Source organism: Onychomys torridus, chromosome 7 (assembly GCF_903995425.1).
Source record: "Onychomys torridus chromosome 7, mOncTor1.1, whole genome shotgun sequence".
NCBI lineage: Eukaryota > Metazoa > Chordata > Mammalia > Rodentia > Cricetidae > Onychomys > Onychomys torridus.
Genome location: NC_050449.1, coordinates 2,236,825 through 2,257,652, shown reverse-complemented (window position 1 = coordinate 2,257,652; position 20,828 = coordinate 2,236,825). Strand labels below are relative to the sequence as shown.

Sequence of the window (20,828 nt, the reverse complement as noted above, 5' to 3'; positions counted from 1 at the left end):
AGAGACAACCTACTTAACAGCAAGACAACAGATTAAAAATATAGTGATAGGACTTGAATAGATGAATTTACAGAAAAATACAGGTAGCCAGTATGTATGAAACAAACCAAACCAAAGAAACAGATAATCAGTAGCTCTAATAACAAGGAAATACAAATTAAAGTCTTGAGGAGATATCATCTCATGTCTAACAGAATGGGCATTATCAAAAAGACACAAACTTATATGGCCACTATGGAAATCAGCATGGTGGTTTTATTAGAAAACTGAGAATTGATCTACCTCAAAAGCCACCTGTACCCTTAGGCATATACCCAAAAGATGCTCTATCCTACCATAAGGACTCTTGCTCAGCTATGTTCATTGTGGCTATATTCATGATAGCCAGCAACTGCAAATAACCTTAGTGTCCTTCAACCTAAGAACAGATAAAGAAAATATGGTACATTTACACAGTGCAGTATAACTCAGCAGTTAACAAAATGACTTTATGAAATCTGCAGGCAAATGGATAGAACTAGATAAAACACCTTGAGTGAGGTAACAAAATACCGAAAGACAAACACAGTATGTACTCACTTATAAGTGGGTATTAGCTGCCAAGTAAATGATAATCATGTTGCAATCTAAGATCCAGAGAGGCAAATGTAACAAGAAGGGCTCTAGAGTGATGTATGGATCTCCCTGGGCATTGGAAATAGAGATTATTTTCAAGTGGGCTCCAGGCAGGTAGGGATGGGAATAGGAGGGATCATGTAGATGGGAGATAGATGGAAGGAGACAGTATAAAGAGATATGACTGGAACTGGATGGTGTGTGTGTGTGTGTGTGTGTGTGTGTGTGTGTGTGTGTGTGTGTAAACCTAGTGCAGAGGAAACTCAATGGAATCTATGATGGTGACCCTAGTGAAGACTCCTCATAATAGAGGATACAGAGTCTGATCTGGCCATCTTCTGTGAGTAGGCAAGACTTCCTGTGATGGGCCTGGGACACCAACCCAGCCTCAAAACCTTCAACCTACATTCTGCTCTGCCTACAAGATGTACTAGGGCAATGGTGGCACTAAACTTTGTGGGAGTGATCAACAAATGATTGCTTTAACTTGAGGCCCATGCCAGGAGTGAAAGTCCACTCCCTACTCTTCCTGGATTACCAGGAACTGGAGGTTAGATAGCCCAGAGACCTGGGGTAGAACCAAACACAATTGGCAAAACAAAACAAAACAAAACTAAAACGTTGAAATGATTCTTTATTGGTGAAATTATTAAGGCTACTCCATGTAGTTAAAAGGGAGGTTTATTTTGAGGGGTAACTTACAAGTGAAGGAATAGGTAACAGGGTCTGGGAAAGGTGTGGTGCAGTCCAGTGGTGTTCTCTGGAGAACTATGCTCAGTCTACCTCCAGCGTCCAGGGTCCAGGAACCAAGAGAGCTTGCACATCTGGGTCTCAGGTCTTCAGCGTCCTCTCTTGGCCCTGCCTTGTAGGCATGATAGTTACTGAAGTCTCAATGGAGTTTGGAACTTCCAGATCAAATCTAGAATGGCTACTCACTACAATTCTTAATGATGTTCTGCTATACTCATAGATTGGAACCTAGACCAGTCATCAGAGAGATGCTTGGTGGAGAGAGAGCCCAGGTTAGAGGTTTCCATTGAATCTCTCCCCCTTAGAGCTTGGGGAACCTCATGGAAGAGGAGGAGGAGGAATTGTGGGAACCAGAGAGGAGGGAGGACACTGGGAGAACATGCCCCACAGAATCAACTAAGAGGGCTTATGGGGCCTCACAGAGACTGAAGCAACAATCTTAGAGTCTTAGGATCAGAAGTAGCACATATGGGTTTATGCTAGGTTCTCTGCAAATATATTATACTTGCTGGCTTGGTGTTTGGGGAGTATTCCTACCAGTGGGTATGGGGGTGTCTCAGACTCTTTTGCCTACTTTTGGGACCCTTTAACTCCTATTGGATTGCCTTGTCTGGCCTTGATGTGAGAGTTTGTGCTTGTCTTATTATTATATGTTGGTATGTCATGTTTAATGTCTTTGGGAGGCCTGTTTTTTTCCTGGGGAAGATGTGAGTGTGGAGTGAATTTGGGGAAATGGGGAGGTGGTGGTAGGGAACTGGGAGGAGTGGAGGGTAGAAAAGTTGAGGTTGAAGTGTATTGTATGATAGACAAAAAAACAAAACTTTAAAAAAGGACACAAGACTAGTGGTGTAGAATATGCTAAGAAGTGAGCCTTACACATTATTGGTGGCAGTATAAACTAGTACAGTCATTAGAAAAATAAAATCATTCATGGAGTTCATTAGAAATAATTTAGAACTACTTTAGACCAATCAAAACCACTCCTGGTTATATCCTATGTATGAAATAAGGATGGTGAAAAAAAATTAACTTTAATACTCATTGCAGTATTGTTTATATCAGTCAAGACATAGAATCAGTATGAGCATCTGTGGATAGGTGAATATCTAAGGAAAAAATATTTATGGTGTTTTTAGCATTTGTAAAACTTAGCATTTTAAATGAAGTTCTGACATTCATGAATATATGGATAAAACTGCAGGACATTGTTTTAAGTAAAATAAACCAAGCCATACACTAAAAACTAAAATATAATATGATCCTACTTATGTGTGGAATCTAAAAATGTCACATCAGGAAGAGAGTAGAGAGGTGAGTTAAGGAGTAGCTATGAGAGTTGCTGCTGAAAGGAAGCCACCATTCTCTAGATAAGAGAAATAAATTCCATAGCTTCTCCAGAGAAAAGTTACTATAGTTAATAATGATGTATCATATTGTTATGTCTCAGAGAATGTAAGTGTTTATCACCACACAACAAAGGATCAGAAGTAGCACATATGTTAATTAATCCTACTTAGGTATTGAACAATGTACACATATTTTAAAACATTTTATATAATAATCATATGTATTATTTGCCAATTACATAAATACATAAACTATCACTTAAGGGCAAAGGTTTGTACCGAAGATCATTCTTGTAAGTCACATATGCTCAGTGCACCAATTATAAACTTTAAATATAAGTAATTTTTGACTACATAGATTCAGCATATATCTGGATCCCAATATTGAGAGTTACATATTCAATAATCAATGCACTATCTCTTTTCCATAACCCACAATCTCATTATATTGAATTTAAAAATTGAAGTTGCTCATTTTAAATATCCTTCTTAATATTCTTATTAATAAACACCTCACCTCCCCTAGAAAAAGCAGCAAAGCCTGGTGTCAGTCAGTATACATCTTTGGTTTATTTATGTCTTATTTTCTACCTACATCTATGTTGTCTTCATTATGTCTGCTAAATATTTGCAGAATCTGTCCATTCTTCTTAATTCCCTTCGCTTTTCCCATTTACACCAACACTCTTCTGTTCACAATTACTCTGTGAACTGTGAACTTATCTCTTTCTCATTTATTCTTTACAATAAAACTGATTATTCTATGATCTCAGTTTAGACCTAGACCTCATCATTCTGACTCATTTTGTTATATAGTTTCTATCTTGCTCATGGATTTTTGAACATTCCACCCTCTTTTATTCTAGAAATCTACATATAACTCTCCTAAGTTGGTCTCCTAAGTACTCCTTCCTTCTAGTCTTCCCATTTATTTATTTATTTATTTATTTTAGTTTACTCCACACATCTCAGCTTAGTTAATACTAAACTTGGTAAACTCCCTTGATGCTTCTGACCTTACCTAAATGTCAAAGGTGTTTGTTCTTAAGGTGCCTGCTTCTCCCTAATCTGGCATATTTACTGCATAATTATGATGCCAGCCTATATATCAGTATTTTGTCATTAGATTCTAAGCTCTAGGAAGCCCTGGACCACGAATTCATCTCCATTATGTCTGATATTAAGGTAGTTATCAATAATTCTCTATGGCTCACTTGATTACGAACTATATGAACAAGTACTATATGTAGGATTAACTCAACTATTTAATCATATTTAACAACAAGGCAGGTTTTACTTACTAAACAAGGTATATAGAACATTGGAAGATTTCAAGCTGAAGTTCAGTGCACTGATCCTTTCCTTCAGTCAGCAACATTATTGAACACTTCTTTGTAATTGATAGTTTACTAGCTTTGGGGATGTTATATTGGAAATGTCCCTCTACATCAACACTTATAAGGCAAATGTAGAGATAATTATTCAAAAAAATTATAAAAAACACTATAATGATTTTAATAATTCACACACACACACACACACACACACACACACACACATATATATATATATGTATATATAAGAAAATCATTTTTAAAAGCATTAATCTATTAGAGGATTTTTTTTAGAGAAGGAAATATGATACCTGAAAGATTTGTGGGACACTGCCTCTCCTCAAGTTTCCTTTTCTGGCAAGGTTCATGGTATTCTGAGAATGTCTGGTGCAATTAGGAATCTGGAGGGGCTAAGCTTTAGAAGGGAGCATACTCTGACCAAAAGTGTGCAACAAAATCAGAAAAGGTAATGGTTAGATGCAAGCAATTCTTAGAAGACTTCTGCAGAAAAATAAGGTAAGTCAGGTTCCTGAGTTTGTGAACAAGGCCAAACTCAGATCACTCTCCCAAAGGATACTACTGGACCTAAGGTGATACATATAACTTTTCATCAATCATAAAACAGCAATGGTAATATAGACATACTCACATAACTTTGAATATGAAGACAGAACATTAAATATTTCAAAAATCATAATTGTAGATTATTTACTGTCACTGTAATTACTGCTTAGGTGGGTTTTCAGTGATAACAAAAAAAATCAAAAGGAAAATTAGAAGATGGAACTCATGCAGTCTGTATTTCAGTCCGAGGCAGCATAATAGAATGTTATAAATGCATATATTTATAAGGATACTATACTGTGTTTTGTGAATGTCAGTCCAGTTCCCGTTCTTTCTATTGAAGTATGCCAAGGATGGAACAGAAGGCTAAGAGCTGCAAAGAGGGACAGGAGTCTGTAGCAGGAATCTTAAAGGTGCTTGTCAATAAAATCAAACCTGAGGACAGTTATTGGGGTGAATGCTGGAAGGTCAGAGACACAGAACAAGCCACAGCTACCTCACCTTGCCAGTTCCTCAGCTGGTCTTGTTTCCTCAGACTGCAAGCTTCTGAGTCCTTATCCAAAATGGATCTCAGCTGAACTGTGCTACTCCAAAGCCTGAATGCTAAACCAGCCAAATGCTTAACTAACTAAATGCTGAACTAACTTAGTTCCTGGTCCTCACACTTTATATACCTTTCTGCTTTCTGCTGTCACTCCCTGAGATTAAAGGCTGGATTTCTGGGATTAAAGACTGTGTCACCATGCCTAGCTGTTTCTAAAGTGGCCTTGAACTCAGAGATCTGGCTAGCTCTGCCTCCCAAGTGCTGGGATTAAAGGCGTGCACCACCACCGCCCAGCTTCTGCTCTGGCTTGCTCTGACCCCAAGGCAATTGTATTAATATACAAATAAAATCACATCTTATAAACATAGTGTCACCACAGGCGTCACAGCGCTAGGACAGGAATCCCAGAGTGAGTTGCGTCAGTGTTGGCTTTAGCAGAAGAAGAGAGCCAGCAAGAAAAAGGGGATTCTTTTACTCTAGAGATGGGAAATGGGTGGCGACCTCAAGTGTGTTCTGACCTGTTTATAAGAGGGATTTGGGTGCCTAAGTGACAAATTCAGTATCCTAGGAAACAAAATTTCAAAGTTTATTATAGACTTCTAGAGCTTTCTCATATGTGTGTTATTCTGTCCTTACCCTTCTCTTTGATTCCCAGAAATGGAAAACAAGAGATCAATGTCTTTGTGGCCCAAAGCTACATGTATTTCATTATCTCTGCAATTCCTGATACACAATAGTTTCAAGTCTGGTAGGATCTGGCTTCTACATCATTGTTCTGCTTCCCTTTTGTTACCTTTGCCTCTCTCAGAGTTATGGATAAAGTAATTTTTATGACTTAAGTCTTAGTCCCTATTCAGGAAGGGCTCCCAGGCTCACCAGCCATGAGAAAAAGCCTCTGTTCTCTTCCACAGTGCAGACAATTTCATACTGTAAAACGTAAGTTACTGGGTATTTCCTTAGTATAGGCAAGTGGGGACTTCTGATGAGATTGTGAAAAGACTCCCCAGAAAGTCTCAGTCCTTGTAAGGAAGTCCCTATGACTCATAAAACTGCCCTTCTTTTCCTTCCTTTTATGAAATTAAAAACAAAAAAGCAACAGCAGCAAAAATGGAAATAAAATAATGTTCTGCAAGCTCCACCCTCTGAGAGGTTTTCACTTTGGATTTTCTCCATTCTTCATGGCCCCAGTAACTATTAACCTAGTGTTGATTCTTTCTCCTCTGAGTTCTCAATATCTCTAGCTCTGCTCTCTAGTGCTAATTCGCTAAGTCAGTGAGGTTTCAAAGTCTCACTTCCAGTGGAGAATTAAACAATTTTCTTATTTCCTATTTAAATGTGTTAATCACAATGGTATATCATTTCAATATGTATTCTTATAGCCTTAGTCTTTTATTAGACATAGTTCAGAGCAATCATTTTGTCCTTTCTGAATGTCTTTCATTAACTGTGCAAGACTGCCTTTGTGTATAAATTTCTTTCTAAGAGTGACTAATCACCGCTATGTGTGGTATCCTCTGAACAAAGACTGCTCCTTGCTCATAGAGGCAGTTTCAGGCTTTTATAGAATGCATGCTTGACCACATGGTCTCAGCAAAGAGATGTATCAGGGACATGGTTACAGAATGGGCCAAAGACAAAGTTTGTGGTGTTATCAATTTTGAGGCTATAGGGAATATTGGATTAGATGGGATGGATGGGTTAGAAAGGGACATGTGGAGGGCCTTTCTCTCAGCTCTTCCTTAACCTAACATATGCTGTTTGTTGAGTATCACAAGCGACCATCTGTTCAGTGTCATGTGTGTCTACTAATTATTACGTATTTGCTAAGGGTGCTGACTGTTTTATCTTCACAATGAGATTTTGATGTTTTAAGGTTATGGACTGAATCAACATTTTTTGAAACCCTGAGGAATAACAGCATGTAGAAATTGCTGGTTCTTGTGAAAGCCTCAACAGTAGTAAGCACTTCACCTTGAGATGTCATTTATCATTTTGGCTGTCACCTTCCCAGTTCTATTTCCTACATCTCTTCTGCTGAGCTCTAAATTCTTGGAATTCACACACTTGTGGTGAAGATATTAATTTTACATGTGTATAGATAAAGACAAGCAAATGATACCTTAAAGGAAATAATGGTGCCCAGCCAGTTCAGCCTTAAGAGCCAAGTCTAAGAACTCTGTTGATACTCTGGCTACTAAGGGATTCTGGGAGGTAATATGAGAAATCCATGGAGTCTGCTTAAAGGGTGAATGAATTTATACTCCCACTACAGCATGGGAGATCTATTGTAGGGTCCTGGAAAGCTGAGGTACAGTCCAATGCTGTTCTGCCTCTGAGACAGAACCTGGCATGGCTTACAGGCATCTCAGGTTTTAAGGGTAGCCCTGAGCCATGTCCCAAGGGCAGGTACTTCAAGGCCATAGGTAGGCAGGACAGTTACCTGCTACTTCTCTAGGAGCAGTGTTACAAGGTCATAGACAGAACAGCTATCCACTACATGTCCCCCTTTTGTTTAAATAAGAAAATTCTAACCTAATAGAAAACTATATACAATAGGAACAATTATCAAGTATTGTCCAGGAGAAAGTAAAGGCAATAACATAAACAAAAATAGAAATACAACCAGCACGAACTACATCAAACAAGAGACACATACTAAAATCTAGAAATGTCCAGAATATAGGTAAATGGCATGTTAGAGAGATTGCTCCAATAGCTGTACTATCCTAAAGAATCTAACTTTATTATCTGAAATATTCTGAGAAAGGATATATGAGAGGATTATAACTGTAACTATCTATTCTTCAACCCAATCAAAGACTTGAGAAGGAAAATAATATTACCTGAGAAAACAGGAAGTGCAAACAAGCAACTTCTAAAAATACTTTAGAATAGACAGACACAGCTGGCAGCCTGGACAGTCACCTAAAGATTCTCAGTACAATCCGGGCATCCATTTTGTTTAAAGGACTAGAATATCTGACAGACCATTTTCAGAAGCAAGAATTTTAAGAGACCATCTTGACTTGTTTTGGCAAGTTTCAGTAGTCACTTTTCCTTGTGTCCTGCTCATCCAGAAAGGACAGCGTTCATACTGTCAGCAGTCAAGGAAAGGGCAGTTCTTTGCCCAGTAGGCCGTTTTGTGCTAAGAAGAAGACAAACTTTCAAATGGAGTGTCTTAGAAGTCCAGCATTCTCTTAAGGGAGTAGATTGGTGGTTCCAGGTGCAATCATGTCTCAACATTAACAGAATTCTAAGTTATCAAAACATTTTAATGGCAATGTTCCCCAGGTCTATGAAGTGTTTAAAGATTCCTATTCATCTGACATAAGTTTCTGTAAATCTGGAAAACCCAACTAATATAACTATAGATGACTATTATTCTGTAGGTCTTACCTACCTAAATAACCTAAGGACTAAGGCTTCACATATCAAGGTAAACAGTCTATAAACAGATGTATAGTATAAGGACAATGACCTCAAAATTGTGACAACACACAAAATATCTTAAACGAAGGTAGAAATGTATAGTGCAATATGATAACAGTATCCTTAATATGTATCAGTATCCAAAATATCCTAAACAAGGGTAAAACAAACATACAATATGGTAAATATAATTTTCCATTTGTGTCAGTATACAAAATATTTAAAATATAAGTAGGAACATGTGTACAATATGACAATTATAGTTTTGAATTTGTATCTGTATACATATTATCTTACAGAGGAGTAGAAAAATAGTTTAAATTGTATCAATATACAAGAGTCCATAACAGTGCAATTTATCTAAGGCTGATGGTTCGCTCAATCAGTTTCAATTGGTAGATCATGGGACTCTTAATCCCAGGGTTGTAGGCTTGTGCCCCACATTGGGAGCCAGATAATGTGTGAAATTAATGGATTCTGCTTAAAGGGTAAAGGAATTTATTAGGGGGGAAACTCACTACAGCACAGGAGATTTATCCTGGAAAGCTGAGGTACAGTCTAATGCTGCTCTGCCACTGAGACTTTCTGTAACATCTAGCCCATGAGTAAGAGAAGAGACCAGCCTACATATGTCTCAAGTCTTTTTTTTTTTTTTTTTACATTTTCAGGTGTGTCTCAAGTCTTAAGGGTAGCCCCAAGCCATGCCCCAGGGGCAGGTAATTCAAGGTCATAGGTAGGTAGGTCAGTTACCTACTACATATCTAGGGGTGGTGTTACAAGGTCATAGACAGAACAGCATCACTACAGAGAGGGCTAGTTAACTGTCTGCAGTTGTATTTCCACTAAGGTATCTACAAGGCTCCAGTGGACAGTCCCTTCCCATGGTTGCCCTGATGATCCTGGTTAAACTTGGTAGGTCTCAAAAACAAAAGACACATGGGTCTGTGAAAGGGAATGGTAGAGAGGAGAGTAATCATAGGGATAAAAGAATACTAAAGAAAGTATGAAATTATAGTAATCAAAATGCACTTTATACATGTATAAAATTATCAAAGAATTAATTCAATAAAAAAGACACAAGTTCCTACTCTTGTGCGAGCATCAAGTCAAGTAAAGGAAAATCTAATAGCAACAGCAACAACAAACAGGGTAGCCTTTCAGTTTTGTTTGAGATTTATTGCATGATTTAGAGAAATGTTGCTTTTAATTGACATGATTCCCAAAACAGGTACAGAATGGTGGAATTCTTGGCTTCCTAAGGGAAAGAGAAATTACACAAACATAAATATTCTGCTGATGTATATGCAAATTATCATATCACCCTGTAATTCTGGTATATACACTCACAACAGAGAAGAACCAAGGCATGTTTAAGTTTTATTCTACTGAGATGAAATCTAGACACATAGAACATAGGCCTCTCAAAATTTTGGTTCACAACAACTAACCCTGAGAAAGACACATCCAAATCTGAGAATGTTAAGAAAGAAGGCTCTTTGTAGAGAACTGAAAACATGACATCCCTTCAGTGTTTCTCTACTCTTCCCAATAATTATGTCAGACCTAGCAACCTGGACCAGGATCAGTTTTATTAATCTTCAGTGGTCTTTATCCAACCTTTCCCTACTCTACACACACACACACACACACACACAGGCACACAAAAATGTACATAGACAATGGTGCAACATACTTATTTTAATGTCCTGGGAATAGGTAGAAACGTTTTGTCAAAGTCACCCTTTCAGTGGTGGGCATCTGTAAACTATATTTTGGTTGTTCAAATGAAAATTGAACCTAGAAGATAAAGGGAGGTGTGTAGCCATTATTTTCAGAGAGTAGAATCTTGACTTGAGATGAAAAAAAAAAAAACTGTATTGACTAGCATGACACTAAACAATAACTCAAGGCATTTGTAGGAACCAAAGAAATGAGACTATCTTCCAGACTGTTAAGTTCTCTTGCTAGAATTACAAATATGATTGACACAGGGATATTATATTCTGTTCCATTGTCTAATAAGGGCAGGATAGCAGTTAATATAAATGATTATTTCTTAAAGCTTTTGATCATAAAACATTGGCATCATGGAGGTAATGTTGACTAACCAAAAAGAAATAATAATAATACAAAGCTCTTTGGAAAGGACTATATTATTACAAGACAAACATGTCCAGAGCTTTCCCATTAGAACCAGCCTAAATAGCCAAGGACCAGGAAAGCAGAATCAATAAAGCTTCAGAATCCTACCTTTCTGAAAATGTCTGCCAGGTCACAAGACCAGGCATATTCTTTCATGTGTTTGATGAGTTCCACAATGAAAATAGAGCCTTTGACAGGATGCCTCCAGGAGACATTATCTGTGAATAACATATATTCCAAATCTTATGACAGGCCTGACCTTGGATATAGGACACTCTAACCTTTCCACTGTAGCTGGACACATTATAGAATCTATATTGTATCCTATAAACTGCTTGCCAGTTTATATAATTTAATGAATGCTGCTTCCCTCTTACTCAAGGCAGTTGCTAAATACAATGCAGATTTTCAGATGGTGTAGTTCTTGATGTCAAAGAGCTGAAAAACCTAGTAGAGAGGCAGGCCCTAGGGTAAGGGAGTGATTAGGTTGGGAGAATAAGTATCTGAGTGTTTTTTCTAGGATGACATGTAATGGCTTGGATTTAAGTCTGTTGCACATTTTGAAATGCAATATTCTTCTTAATTATAAGTTGGGAATAAATATTTCTACCAAAAAGAGATATTTGAAGAATAGATAATATACCACAAACATCTGAGCTAGGTAAAGGAAATGAGGGGCAGAAGCAGGTATCTCTGCAAGTACTTTGACAGTGGAGAGAATAAAAGGCCAAATTCTTTCTGTAAAAGTCCTACAAAGTCCAGATTCTTTTCTAAAAGGTCCTACTATATGGTTGAGGCAAATTACATCTAGGTTTGGTAGTGGGTACGGAAGATAGGTAGAGTCTGAACCATTTACAAAGAATATTGAAGACAACAAGAGAAAGAGATACAGAAACCAGCAGCATGGATGGCAAGAATGGAAAGACAAAGATTATAACCAGAGAGGAATGTGTGTGTAAGATGAGAAGAAATGATATAAAGAAACAGTTAAATCTAATAATAAAGTTGGCTACATTCTTAAGTAGGAAATGTGGATATTTTGCGATGGTATTTCTAAATTAAATACATTTTTTTTTGACAATTTCTTCCATATATAGAATGTATCTGATTATATTTATATCCTGCCCTCTCATTAACTCCCTCACACTCATAAGCCAATACCTCTCCACTCATATGTCTCTTTCCTGTGTTCATGTCATTTTGTCATTTTAATTATTCATTGAGTGTAATTAGGGCTGTCTGTGTGACCAATGGTATGAAACTATGAAATGGAGTCTCATAGGCTTATTATTTGGTATATTTCCAAAGATGATTCTCCATCTGCCAGAATTTATCAGTAGCCAATCATTTAGCAAGGCCCTATGTGCCCAGAATGAATCAATAGCCATGATATTTTATCATTTGAAAATAATGGAGTGAGATATACAGTAAGACATGAACTACCCAGTGTAGAAGTAGACTGTCTGGAGATTATAACTACTGTTAATAACATAATCTGTAAACTATTTGATTAGAGGCGTGGCCTTAAGGTTGTATTTGTGTAAAAGAATATAGGCCCCCCAAAATGGAAAATTCATGAAATGAAAGACTCAAATGAGTTTTATTTAAACCTTAATATAGTAAGTAACTTGAGTTAAATCACAAATTAAAATCATGATAATAAGAATAACTTAATGTTTGAGTTTTTAGGAATTGTTCAATATTTCACACATATAGTCCTATTCAATTCTTGCCACAATAAGAAGTATATTTGCAAATGTTAGTGAGAAATTCAAAGAAATCTCAGGCAAGATAAAGTAACTAGACTTAACATAAGATGTAATAACTGGAAGTATTAGGATGTAGTCTGACTATTACTGTTTAGCATATAACTGAATTATTTATTAATATCTCTTTTCATGTATAAAACCATCTCCCATGAAACGCACTTAGCCTCCAATACGTGGCATAGGTTAGCTGGTCATGTTTTCAGGAGGTTGTCTTGTGTCTACCCTTTCAACTACTCATAGCAACATTGAGATTGCAGGCACTTGTCCAGCTTGGACTCGGAGGACTTGAGGTTCAGTGATTAATTTTCCTGTCTCCATGTCTTAATCATCAGGATTTTGGAAGCACTTCATACCTGTGCGCACTGGTGTACTGACTAATGGTGTGCACCTTTCAGATTCTAATGAACTTTAGGGTGCACATTCATCTGTTTATTTCTTTGTTATCCTTCATAGTTCTAGGAAAAACATTATGCACCATGGAAGAGTTTATTAATTCAGAAAAAATATATGTATATTTAGTCTCTGTGGGTAAGGAGGACTGAATATGAAGTCATTAAACATCTCATGTAATACTAAGTATGGAGTCCCTTTAACAATAATCCTGACAAATGTGATCTGCATAAAAAAATTCTTTACCTGGTGTTGAAGAGCAGAAAGCAATAAAATCCTTCTCTATGTGGGCTTTCTTAATTCCATCATCTTCCAAATCTGCATCCACTAGGAATTTCTTTCCAATGTCTTCTACTGAATCTTTTACCAACACCACTCCTCGGTTCTCTAGAAAGACAAAATTCATTTTATGTTACTAACAATTTCCAAGGGAATTGTTTCCTTGAAATGTTTATTAAACTCTATTTATAAGCATATTAGTCAGCTTTTAGTCATATATATATATATATATATATATATATATATATATATATATGAATGTGAGTACATACACATATGTGAATGTAAATATATATGTATGTATATGTGTGTGTGTGTTTTATAGGGATGTTTCAATGATTCTTTTTTCTCTTTGTCTTTAAATGGACTCCAATAACATCCAAAGATCAATATGTATGCACTGACTGTTGATATTCTCTAGTGGAAAATGAAGTAAATATCTACCAACTTGAAATACAATCTACATAATGCATTATTAACTATGTAGTAAAACAGATGTTTGATATTTAGATATCAACCCCAAAACACTGGAAAGTACTGTCTACATATAAATGATAAAGTCAGACTGTGAATGTCCTGTTAATTTAAACTATCAGAACTCACCCCCACGGCAAGCCTGAATGATGATCACTTTAGGCTTGTCTTTCAAGTTTGGACACTTCAAAGTGTTCATCATTCGAAAGATAGTGTCGACTTTTAAAACATCTGGTACTTTATCAGAGTATGTCTTCCCACATATTCCTTCCCGGATACCATGAGACATGAATATGAGGAAAGTACTGTCAGAAGTCTTGTGCTCTGGGCAGTCAGCAAATTCCTTTACCACTTCAGTCATCTCCTGTAAGAGACCAAATTAGTGATTTTAGATGAACTATCATTACACTGGGAGATGTCACTAGAAACAGTAAAGGGAGTCCTTGAATAATTTGATGAAAATGAATGACATGGAAAAGAAAATTTCTAATTTTCAATTTTATAAAAATTAAGGCTATAAATATTATAGGAAGCCATCCTGAATCATTCAACTGGTAGAAATATTTTTCAATTAGATGTTACAGGAGACTTTGGCTAAAGTATTTAGCACTTGACAGGCATGTGTAATACTCAGTGGCTCCTCACCAAAGGATATCATCATTACACACTTCTGTTACTATTACCGTGTTTTCCAGCATTTACTAGCAAGACTTAAATTTTCTGTGACATATTTTCTAGCATTATCTAGGGATTTGAAAGATATGGACATTGTTTTCATATTATGAGCAATACTACCTGAGCTGTGAGATTTTCTTTCTCTTTCACAGTATATCCTAGATCCTGCAGCAGCAACCTCATTTCTCTGAGGTCCACATCAGCTCCATCCCTCCTAGGAAGGTATTCAAACTCTGTGTTGCAGATAATGAGGGCAAGACGTGTACGAATAGATGTATTCATTATTGGATAAATCTGTATGAAGGGCAGAATGAATGAAAGGTTTTGTTTAATTCAATGTCTACTTCATGTGCTTATGGTATTTCCTAGTTCCCTCCTCTTAATTCTTTCAAGAAAACAACCTTGTGAAGATTAGGTTAAGAACAGGAAGGGGGGGTTGGGGATTTAGCTCAGTGGTAGAGCCCTTGCCTAGAAAGCACAAGGCCCTGGGTTTGGTCCTCAGCTCCCGGAAAAAAAAAAAAAAAGAAGAAGAAGAACAGGAGGGGAATTAATTCTTAAGTCAAGGTGCTAATGCAATGTCCAAACTTCCACGTGGTCTCTGAGCATCTACCCTTAATTTTGAAAGTAAAATTTTGAAAAACAAAGCTAGGGATCGCTAAATTGTAAAACTGATTCCTCCAATTTTTTACTGACTGTACACATAATACTGATCCATACCTGATTCAGTTTCTGAATCTCTAATATGGGTCATTTTGAAGGTTAATATAAAGTGTGGAGTAATATTTGACTCACAGTAAGTATCTAATGTTAGCCACTGATTTTACTGTTGCTATTATTGTATTCCAAGGAATTGGACCAAATTTGTAAAACTCCAAGTTAAACCTGAGATTCTAGAGGGTAGGGAAATTTTATGTAAGGTAAAGTGGCCCATGGAGTCTCTGGGACATTTCAATGAACATGGCTTTGACCAAGAAGCACTGTCCTTCAGGATTGCCTCAGTATTCCTCAGCTCACTCCATCCCAGATTCTGTGCACAGCACCTCTGAAGGGTTTTCTTCCCGGATCTTCTGGACTCTTTCTAAGGGGCATAACTTGAGGGTCCCACTTTGTCCTGGAAGTGTGCTGCCTTCTTTGTTCTGTTCTTGCTTTGCTTCTGTAAAAGACAAAAATACCATGGGTGTATTGAAGCCTGGTGCTGTCACATCAAGTCTCTTACAGCCTTATCTATGTGTGAAGACAGGTGAGGACAACCCTGGGTTCATTACCACACTGTAGAACGAGATACACACCATCATTAATGTGCAGATTGCAAGCCAGAGATGCCTAATGGTGTGATCTGGGATCTATCTTGTGATTAGTATTTTGACAAATATTTTAGATAAGAACAAAGTACAGAGTATTAAGATTTTTAATTTATTTTAGAAAGTATTTGAAGCCTAAAATGAAATTTCATGTAGGGGAGGTAGAAAATATATCTTATTTAATTCCACTGGGAAAAAAAAACACATATGCTTACCTATTTTCTTTTTTATTATTATTATATTTGAGTTTTAAATTTACACATCAGCCACGGGTTCCCCTGTCCTCCCCTCTCCCGCCCCCACCTTTCCCCCATCCCCTTCTCTCCAATCTCATCTCCTCCAGGGCCGAGACTCCCCTGGGGATTCATTTAAACCTGATGGATTCAGTACAGGCAGGTCCAGTCCCCTCTTTCCAGGTTGAGCAAAGTGTCCCTGTGTAAGCCCCAGTTTCCAAACAGCCAGCTCATGCACTAAGGACAGGTCCCAGTCCCTCAGCCTGGGTGCCTCCCAAACAGTTCAAGCTATTCAATTGTCTCACTTATCCAGAGGGCCTGATCCAGCTGGGGGCTCCACAGCCTTTGGTTCATAATTCATGTGCTTCCATTAGTTTGGCTATTTGTCCCTGTGCCTCTCCAATCTTGGTCTCAACAATTCACGCTCTTACAGTCCCTCCTCTTTCTCGACAATTGGACTCCTGGAGCTCCACCTGGGGCCTGGCCGAGGATCTCTGCATCCAATTCTATCAGTTATTGGATGAGAGTTCCAGCTCGACTGTTAGGGTGTTTGGCCATCTGATCACCAGACTAGGTCAGATCAGGCTTTCTCTCTACCATTGCCAGCAGTGTATAGAGGATGTATCATTGTGGATTTCTGGGGACCTCTCCAGCACTCTGCCTATTCCTGTTCTCATGTGGTCATCATTTATTATGGTCTGTTAGTCCTTGTTCTCCCTTTCTGTTCTTGAGGCAGCTGGGATCTCCTGCTCCCCTAAGCTTTCTTTCCCTCAAACCTTGCCCTTCATTACTCCCACTGTCATCCAGGTTGTTCATGTACATCTCATCCATTTCTCTGTCATTGGGTGATCCCTGTGTCTTTCCTAGGGTCCTGTTTTCTAGGTAGCCTCCCTGGAGTTGTGTAGCAGTCTAGTCACCTATTTTCTTTTAACGTGTGCACAATGGTAGCCATCACATTAAGTACTTTTAAGAAATGATTCTCTATCCTCTCCCTCAGGATCACTTTCTATTGCATGTGTACATTAACCAAAGAAGAAACAACTTTGAATATATTTACTAGAATGAATGTGAAGTAGCATGTAATTGCTAAAATTAATGTGCAAATTTTGTGAATTCATATCACTTATTATTGTTTGCACAAATCTATGAGGGAGAGTTTTCACAATGATTTCTATGAGCTCCTGGATCCCAACTTCAATATCTTCAAATTAGGTAACGTACTTCTAAATAATTTGATGTACACTTGGTATATTTTCAAAATAGAAATATTTTTACTTAGGTCCTTAGAGAACAGAAATGAAGCAATTAAAACGAGGATATTTTGATTAATTTTAAAAGGCATTAGATAAATTGTATGTTTAGCAAGTTGGACCAAGTCATCAAAATGTGTTGATTGTAGAAAAGATCATAAACTACTTAGAATGAATATCCTGGAAAAATATGGAAAATACTTATTGATTAGAAAAAGATGTCTTGCTTCTGCACAAATAAGTATAAAGCAACAACAAATTAAACAAATATTTATTTATATTAGAGGTATTTTAAGTAATTGAATAAAATATTCAAGTATATAAGAATATCACACTACATGAAATATAGAATAAAACATGTAGATTAATTATCATTAATAGATCCAATAGAATAATTGGGTGTTTTTTTAAACACTTGCCTTTCTGACTTGAGAGGAAGCATTGTTTTGTGGATGAAATTATTTTAGAACTATGGTGGAAAACCTCTCTTGCAACATGCAACACTAGTCATTTCTTAAGAAAGACATGAGCTTATTCAAAACTAACATTATTAGCAATGGAACTGGTGTGTGTGGATAATCAGCTTCCATGAGGTGGCAGTGCCATTTCAGTGAAGACCATTGAAATATTAATGTGGTTTCTGTTATTCGGGACATAAATGTTTCCTGTGGTATCTCTAATATTGTGTAAATTAAGCTTATTTTTGCTTTTTTTTCCCAGTAGAGATTGATTTTACACTCCCAGAATCTGCCTATAAGATGTACCTACCCTGTGCCACTAAGTTATCCTTGTTACCAGCATTTCAGAACATATTGTCTGAATAATCAGTTGTAAGCAATAGAAGACACACATGTGTTTGGTGTGTGATACATCTAAGCTGAATTTACAAAGTCTCCCATAATCTTCTCACATCCTTTCCAATGTCTTTCACAGGACAGCTAGAAACACAGTGCTGTTAGTTCGATCTATTGTAGGTATGTAAGACAGTGTGGAATATCTCTGGCATGGAAGAGTGTTGTAGTTTAGTGGTGGTGAGAATGAATCACACCATTCAACAAACCCACGTTGAAGGTTTATTGAAAGGGTTGAGGAGAGCGGGGATTCCTGGAGACCTGCCTCTGAGAAAGAAGTGGTGCAGAAAAAGGGAGGGGGAATGGGTGGCACTTGTTTTTAAAGGGAGTTTAGGGCATGCACATAGAGACTCTGGAGCCATTTAGTGCAACCACATAGATTATGTAGTGAGGTATGGCCATAGTATCCTGGGGTGGCTAGGCATCTGCCTGAATACTGACAACACATGCATGCCGGAGGTATTCTTAGTGGCTACAGCTGGGGGCCCCGGGGATAGGCCAGGTGGTGCCAGAAATGCTAACAAAGAGAGCTGCTTGCTCATTAAGAATGACTTTTATAATCTTCTCAAATAAGGAACAACCTTCTATCATGTAAGGAACACTATGAATATTGACTTTCTAACTGAGCTCCATGTTATTTTAATAAAGGTTTGTGTCATCATTACTATGTTTAAAATATTGGTAGCTTTAATTCAGTGATAAAAATACTATTAAATAATTATTCACATAATATTTATTTGTTCAAGTTCAATTCAATCAGAACTATCGTTTTTCATGCTTATTATTCTTGAATATTCTATAGAACAATGTCTAGAGTACAATTGGAATGCGATAACTATTTTTCTAATGACCAAGAAATTTATAGCTGACATAGATAACCATAGAGAGAGTAATGATTGGCAACGACTGTATACTATAAATAACAGGATGTGATAAAGTGAGGGAGGACTTGAGAGGGAATACATGAAAACAGCCACACACTGAAAGTTTGTAGGAGAGGAAAAGAAGAGCTAAGGATGCATCTTGAGTTTCTCTTTGGACAACGGCTGACCATGACAGCTTTAGCGAAGGCAGAGATACTGAAGAGAAGGAAGAGGAGGAGACTGACAAGCTTGCCTGCAGCGGAGTTTAGAAACTCATATCCAGAGGAGATGGAGATATGTGCATGAGGCACTTGAATGATAAGGTTTGGTACCCCAAATAGGGAGTTAAGACTTGAGGGACAAACTCAGAAAGCTTTACTATAAATATGGGTGGTGAAGCCATGAGAACTGCTTTGGCTTGAGCAAGATATGTAGAGAATAGAAGAAAGAAAATCATAGAATCAATGATTCAGAGTTACTCCTATCCCCACAACTTAGGTTTACTCCATGAAGAAAATAGCCAAAAAGATTAGTCTACCTGAGGAAGAAGGAAGTCCTCCCTGGAAATCATCTGTACTGATGGAATTGTCAGCTGGTGAACCTGAAGAGAGGCAAAAGCAATTAATTCACCACTCCAAGTTAATCTTGGTTATACAACCAGTTGGGGGCCAATATGACCTATATGAGACCAAGGAAAAAGAACAGAAGTAAGAGAGACAGGAGATATGATAGGGCCACTGACACAAAAATGGACTTTGGAGTCTGAGGTAAGGGAGTTATCTTCAAACTGCATAAGAAACATGTGAATCAGATATTGGCTATACAAATGCACTCTCAATTTAGTCTGACATACAGGCTCTTACCCAATTCAAGCTCCAGAACTCCTGCCAGGTAGGCGTCTTCATTACAAATGTAAGTGATAAAGATTTGGCATGCCAGAGGTCCCTTTCTAGTGACAGAATCACACAGGTCCCGTGCTTTGTCCATAACAGTGGCATTTACAGCTTTTATTCTCTCCATCTCTCCCTGGTTCAGCACTTTCTTCTCCAAAAGTTCATCCAGCAAGCCATTTATTGTCTCTGCACCCACTGAACGGATGAACTGCTTCCTCTTTGCCCTGAGGATGTTGTCTGTTTAAGGCAAAAAGATTTCTCAAGTCAAGAAAACAACCACATGTCCCTTTCATGTTGTAAAGAGGGCATAGCCTCTTTCAGACTGAATCAGTAAAATGTCTCTTTCACATACATCTCTTATCTCTTTGTGTTTGCTATCTCTGTTCTCTGTTTTCCCTCAACAATACACAGGAGCATATGGGTGAGGCAGAAGTACCAAGTTACTGTCTTTCTGTTAGAGCTCAAGAAGTATAAACCCTCATCTTGGTTTCACATGTTCTCAAATCAGATGAATAAAACAAAGAAGTAACAATAAACCATTCTCCTTTGCACCCTCCATCTCTGTGAGTCATCTGGTTCCCTCTGTCAGACTAGGGACACAGAAGAGCTAAGATTGCAAAATGACGGCAGGATACAAATAAAGCACCATTTCCTCTCAGGCCCTGGCCTTTGCCTTCTGTGACTTTAAGAATCTTCTGTGCAAATTTCTTCCATACAGTCTTCCCTTTGCCCAGATTCAGCTCAAGTAAACATCTGCCAAAGCTGCTGATAGCTTCCAGAAAAGCCCCCTTTCAAACAACTTATAGACGAAATTAGCCCCTTTAACAATAGGGAAAACTCACCAGCCATGGTGTTTCTCTCCTACCATCCGGAGCTACTGAAACTGAAAGTTCGTTTCCACCAGGGCGTGAATGCAGATTGAGCAATAACCCCTATTCATGTGTGCGCATGCTTCCTTCCCTAATCAGACTTACTGTTCTGAAACTCAGTTTGACAAGGAGTCAACCTTAGAAATCATCTTTCTACAATACTTGGAATATCTCCTGGTAGGAAGGGAGTGTGTTTTAGTCATAAGCAAAGAATGAGCTGGGACAAGGCAACAAGTACAGACAGGAAGGTTAGAAAG

At 37.7% G+C, this 20,828-nt stretch overlaps 1 protein-coding gene across 2 annotated transcripts; it reads right to left on the bottom strand.

Annotated features, from left to right (window-relative positions):
• Positions 1 to 9,740: 9,740 nt before the first annotated feature.
• LOC118587255 (caspase-1-like) lies at positions 9,741 to 20,602 on the bottom strand. 2 transcript variants are annotated; one of them, XM_036193070.1, is made up of 10 exons: positions 20,545 to 20,602; positions 19,673 to 19,939; positions 19,348 to 19,410; positions 15,352 to 15,464; positions 14,432 to 14,605; positions 13,766 to 14,000; positions 13,130 to 13,270; positions 10,833 to 10,942; positions 10,276 to 10,379; positions 9,741 to 9,837 (listed from the first exon to the last, which is right to left on the bottom strand). In XM_036193070.1, the coding sequence occupies exons 1-9, from the start codon at positions 20,549 to 20,551 to the stop codon at positions 10,281 to 10,283; spliced, it is 1,209 nt and encodes a 402-aa protein (XP_036048963.1). In that variant the 5' UTR covers positions 20,552 to 20,602; the 3' UTR covers positions 9,741 to 9,837; positions 10,276 to 10,280. The 2 variants fall into 2 exon arrangements, with proteins under 2 accessions (XP_036048963.1, XP_036048964.1); XM_036193071.1 differs by lacking the exons at positions 9,741 to 9,837; positions 10,833 to 10,942 and having other exon boundaries at positions 10,288 to 10,379.
• Positions 20,603 to 20,828: the final 226 nt, after the last annotated feature.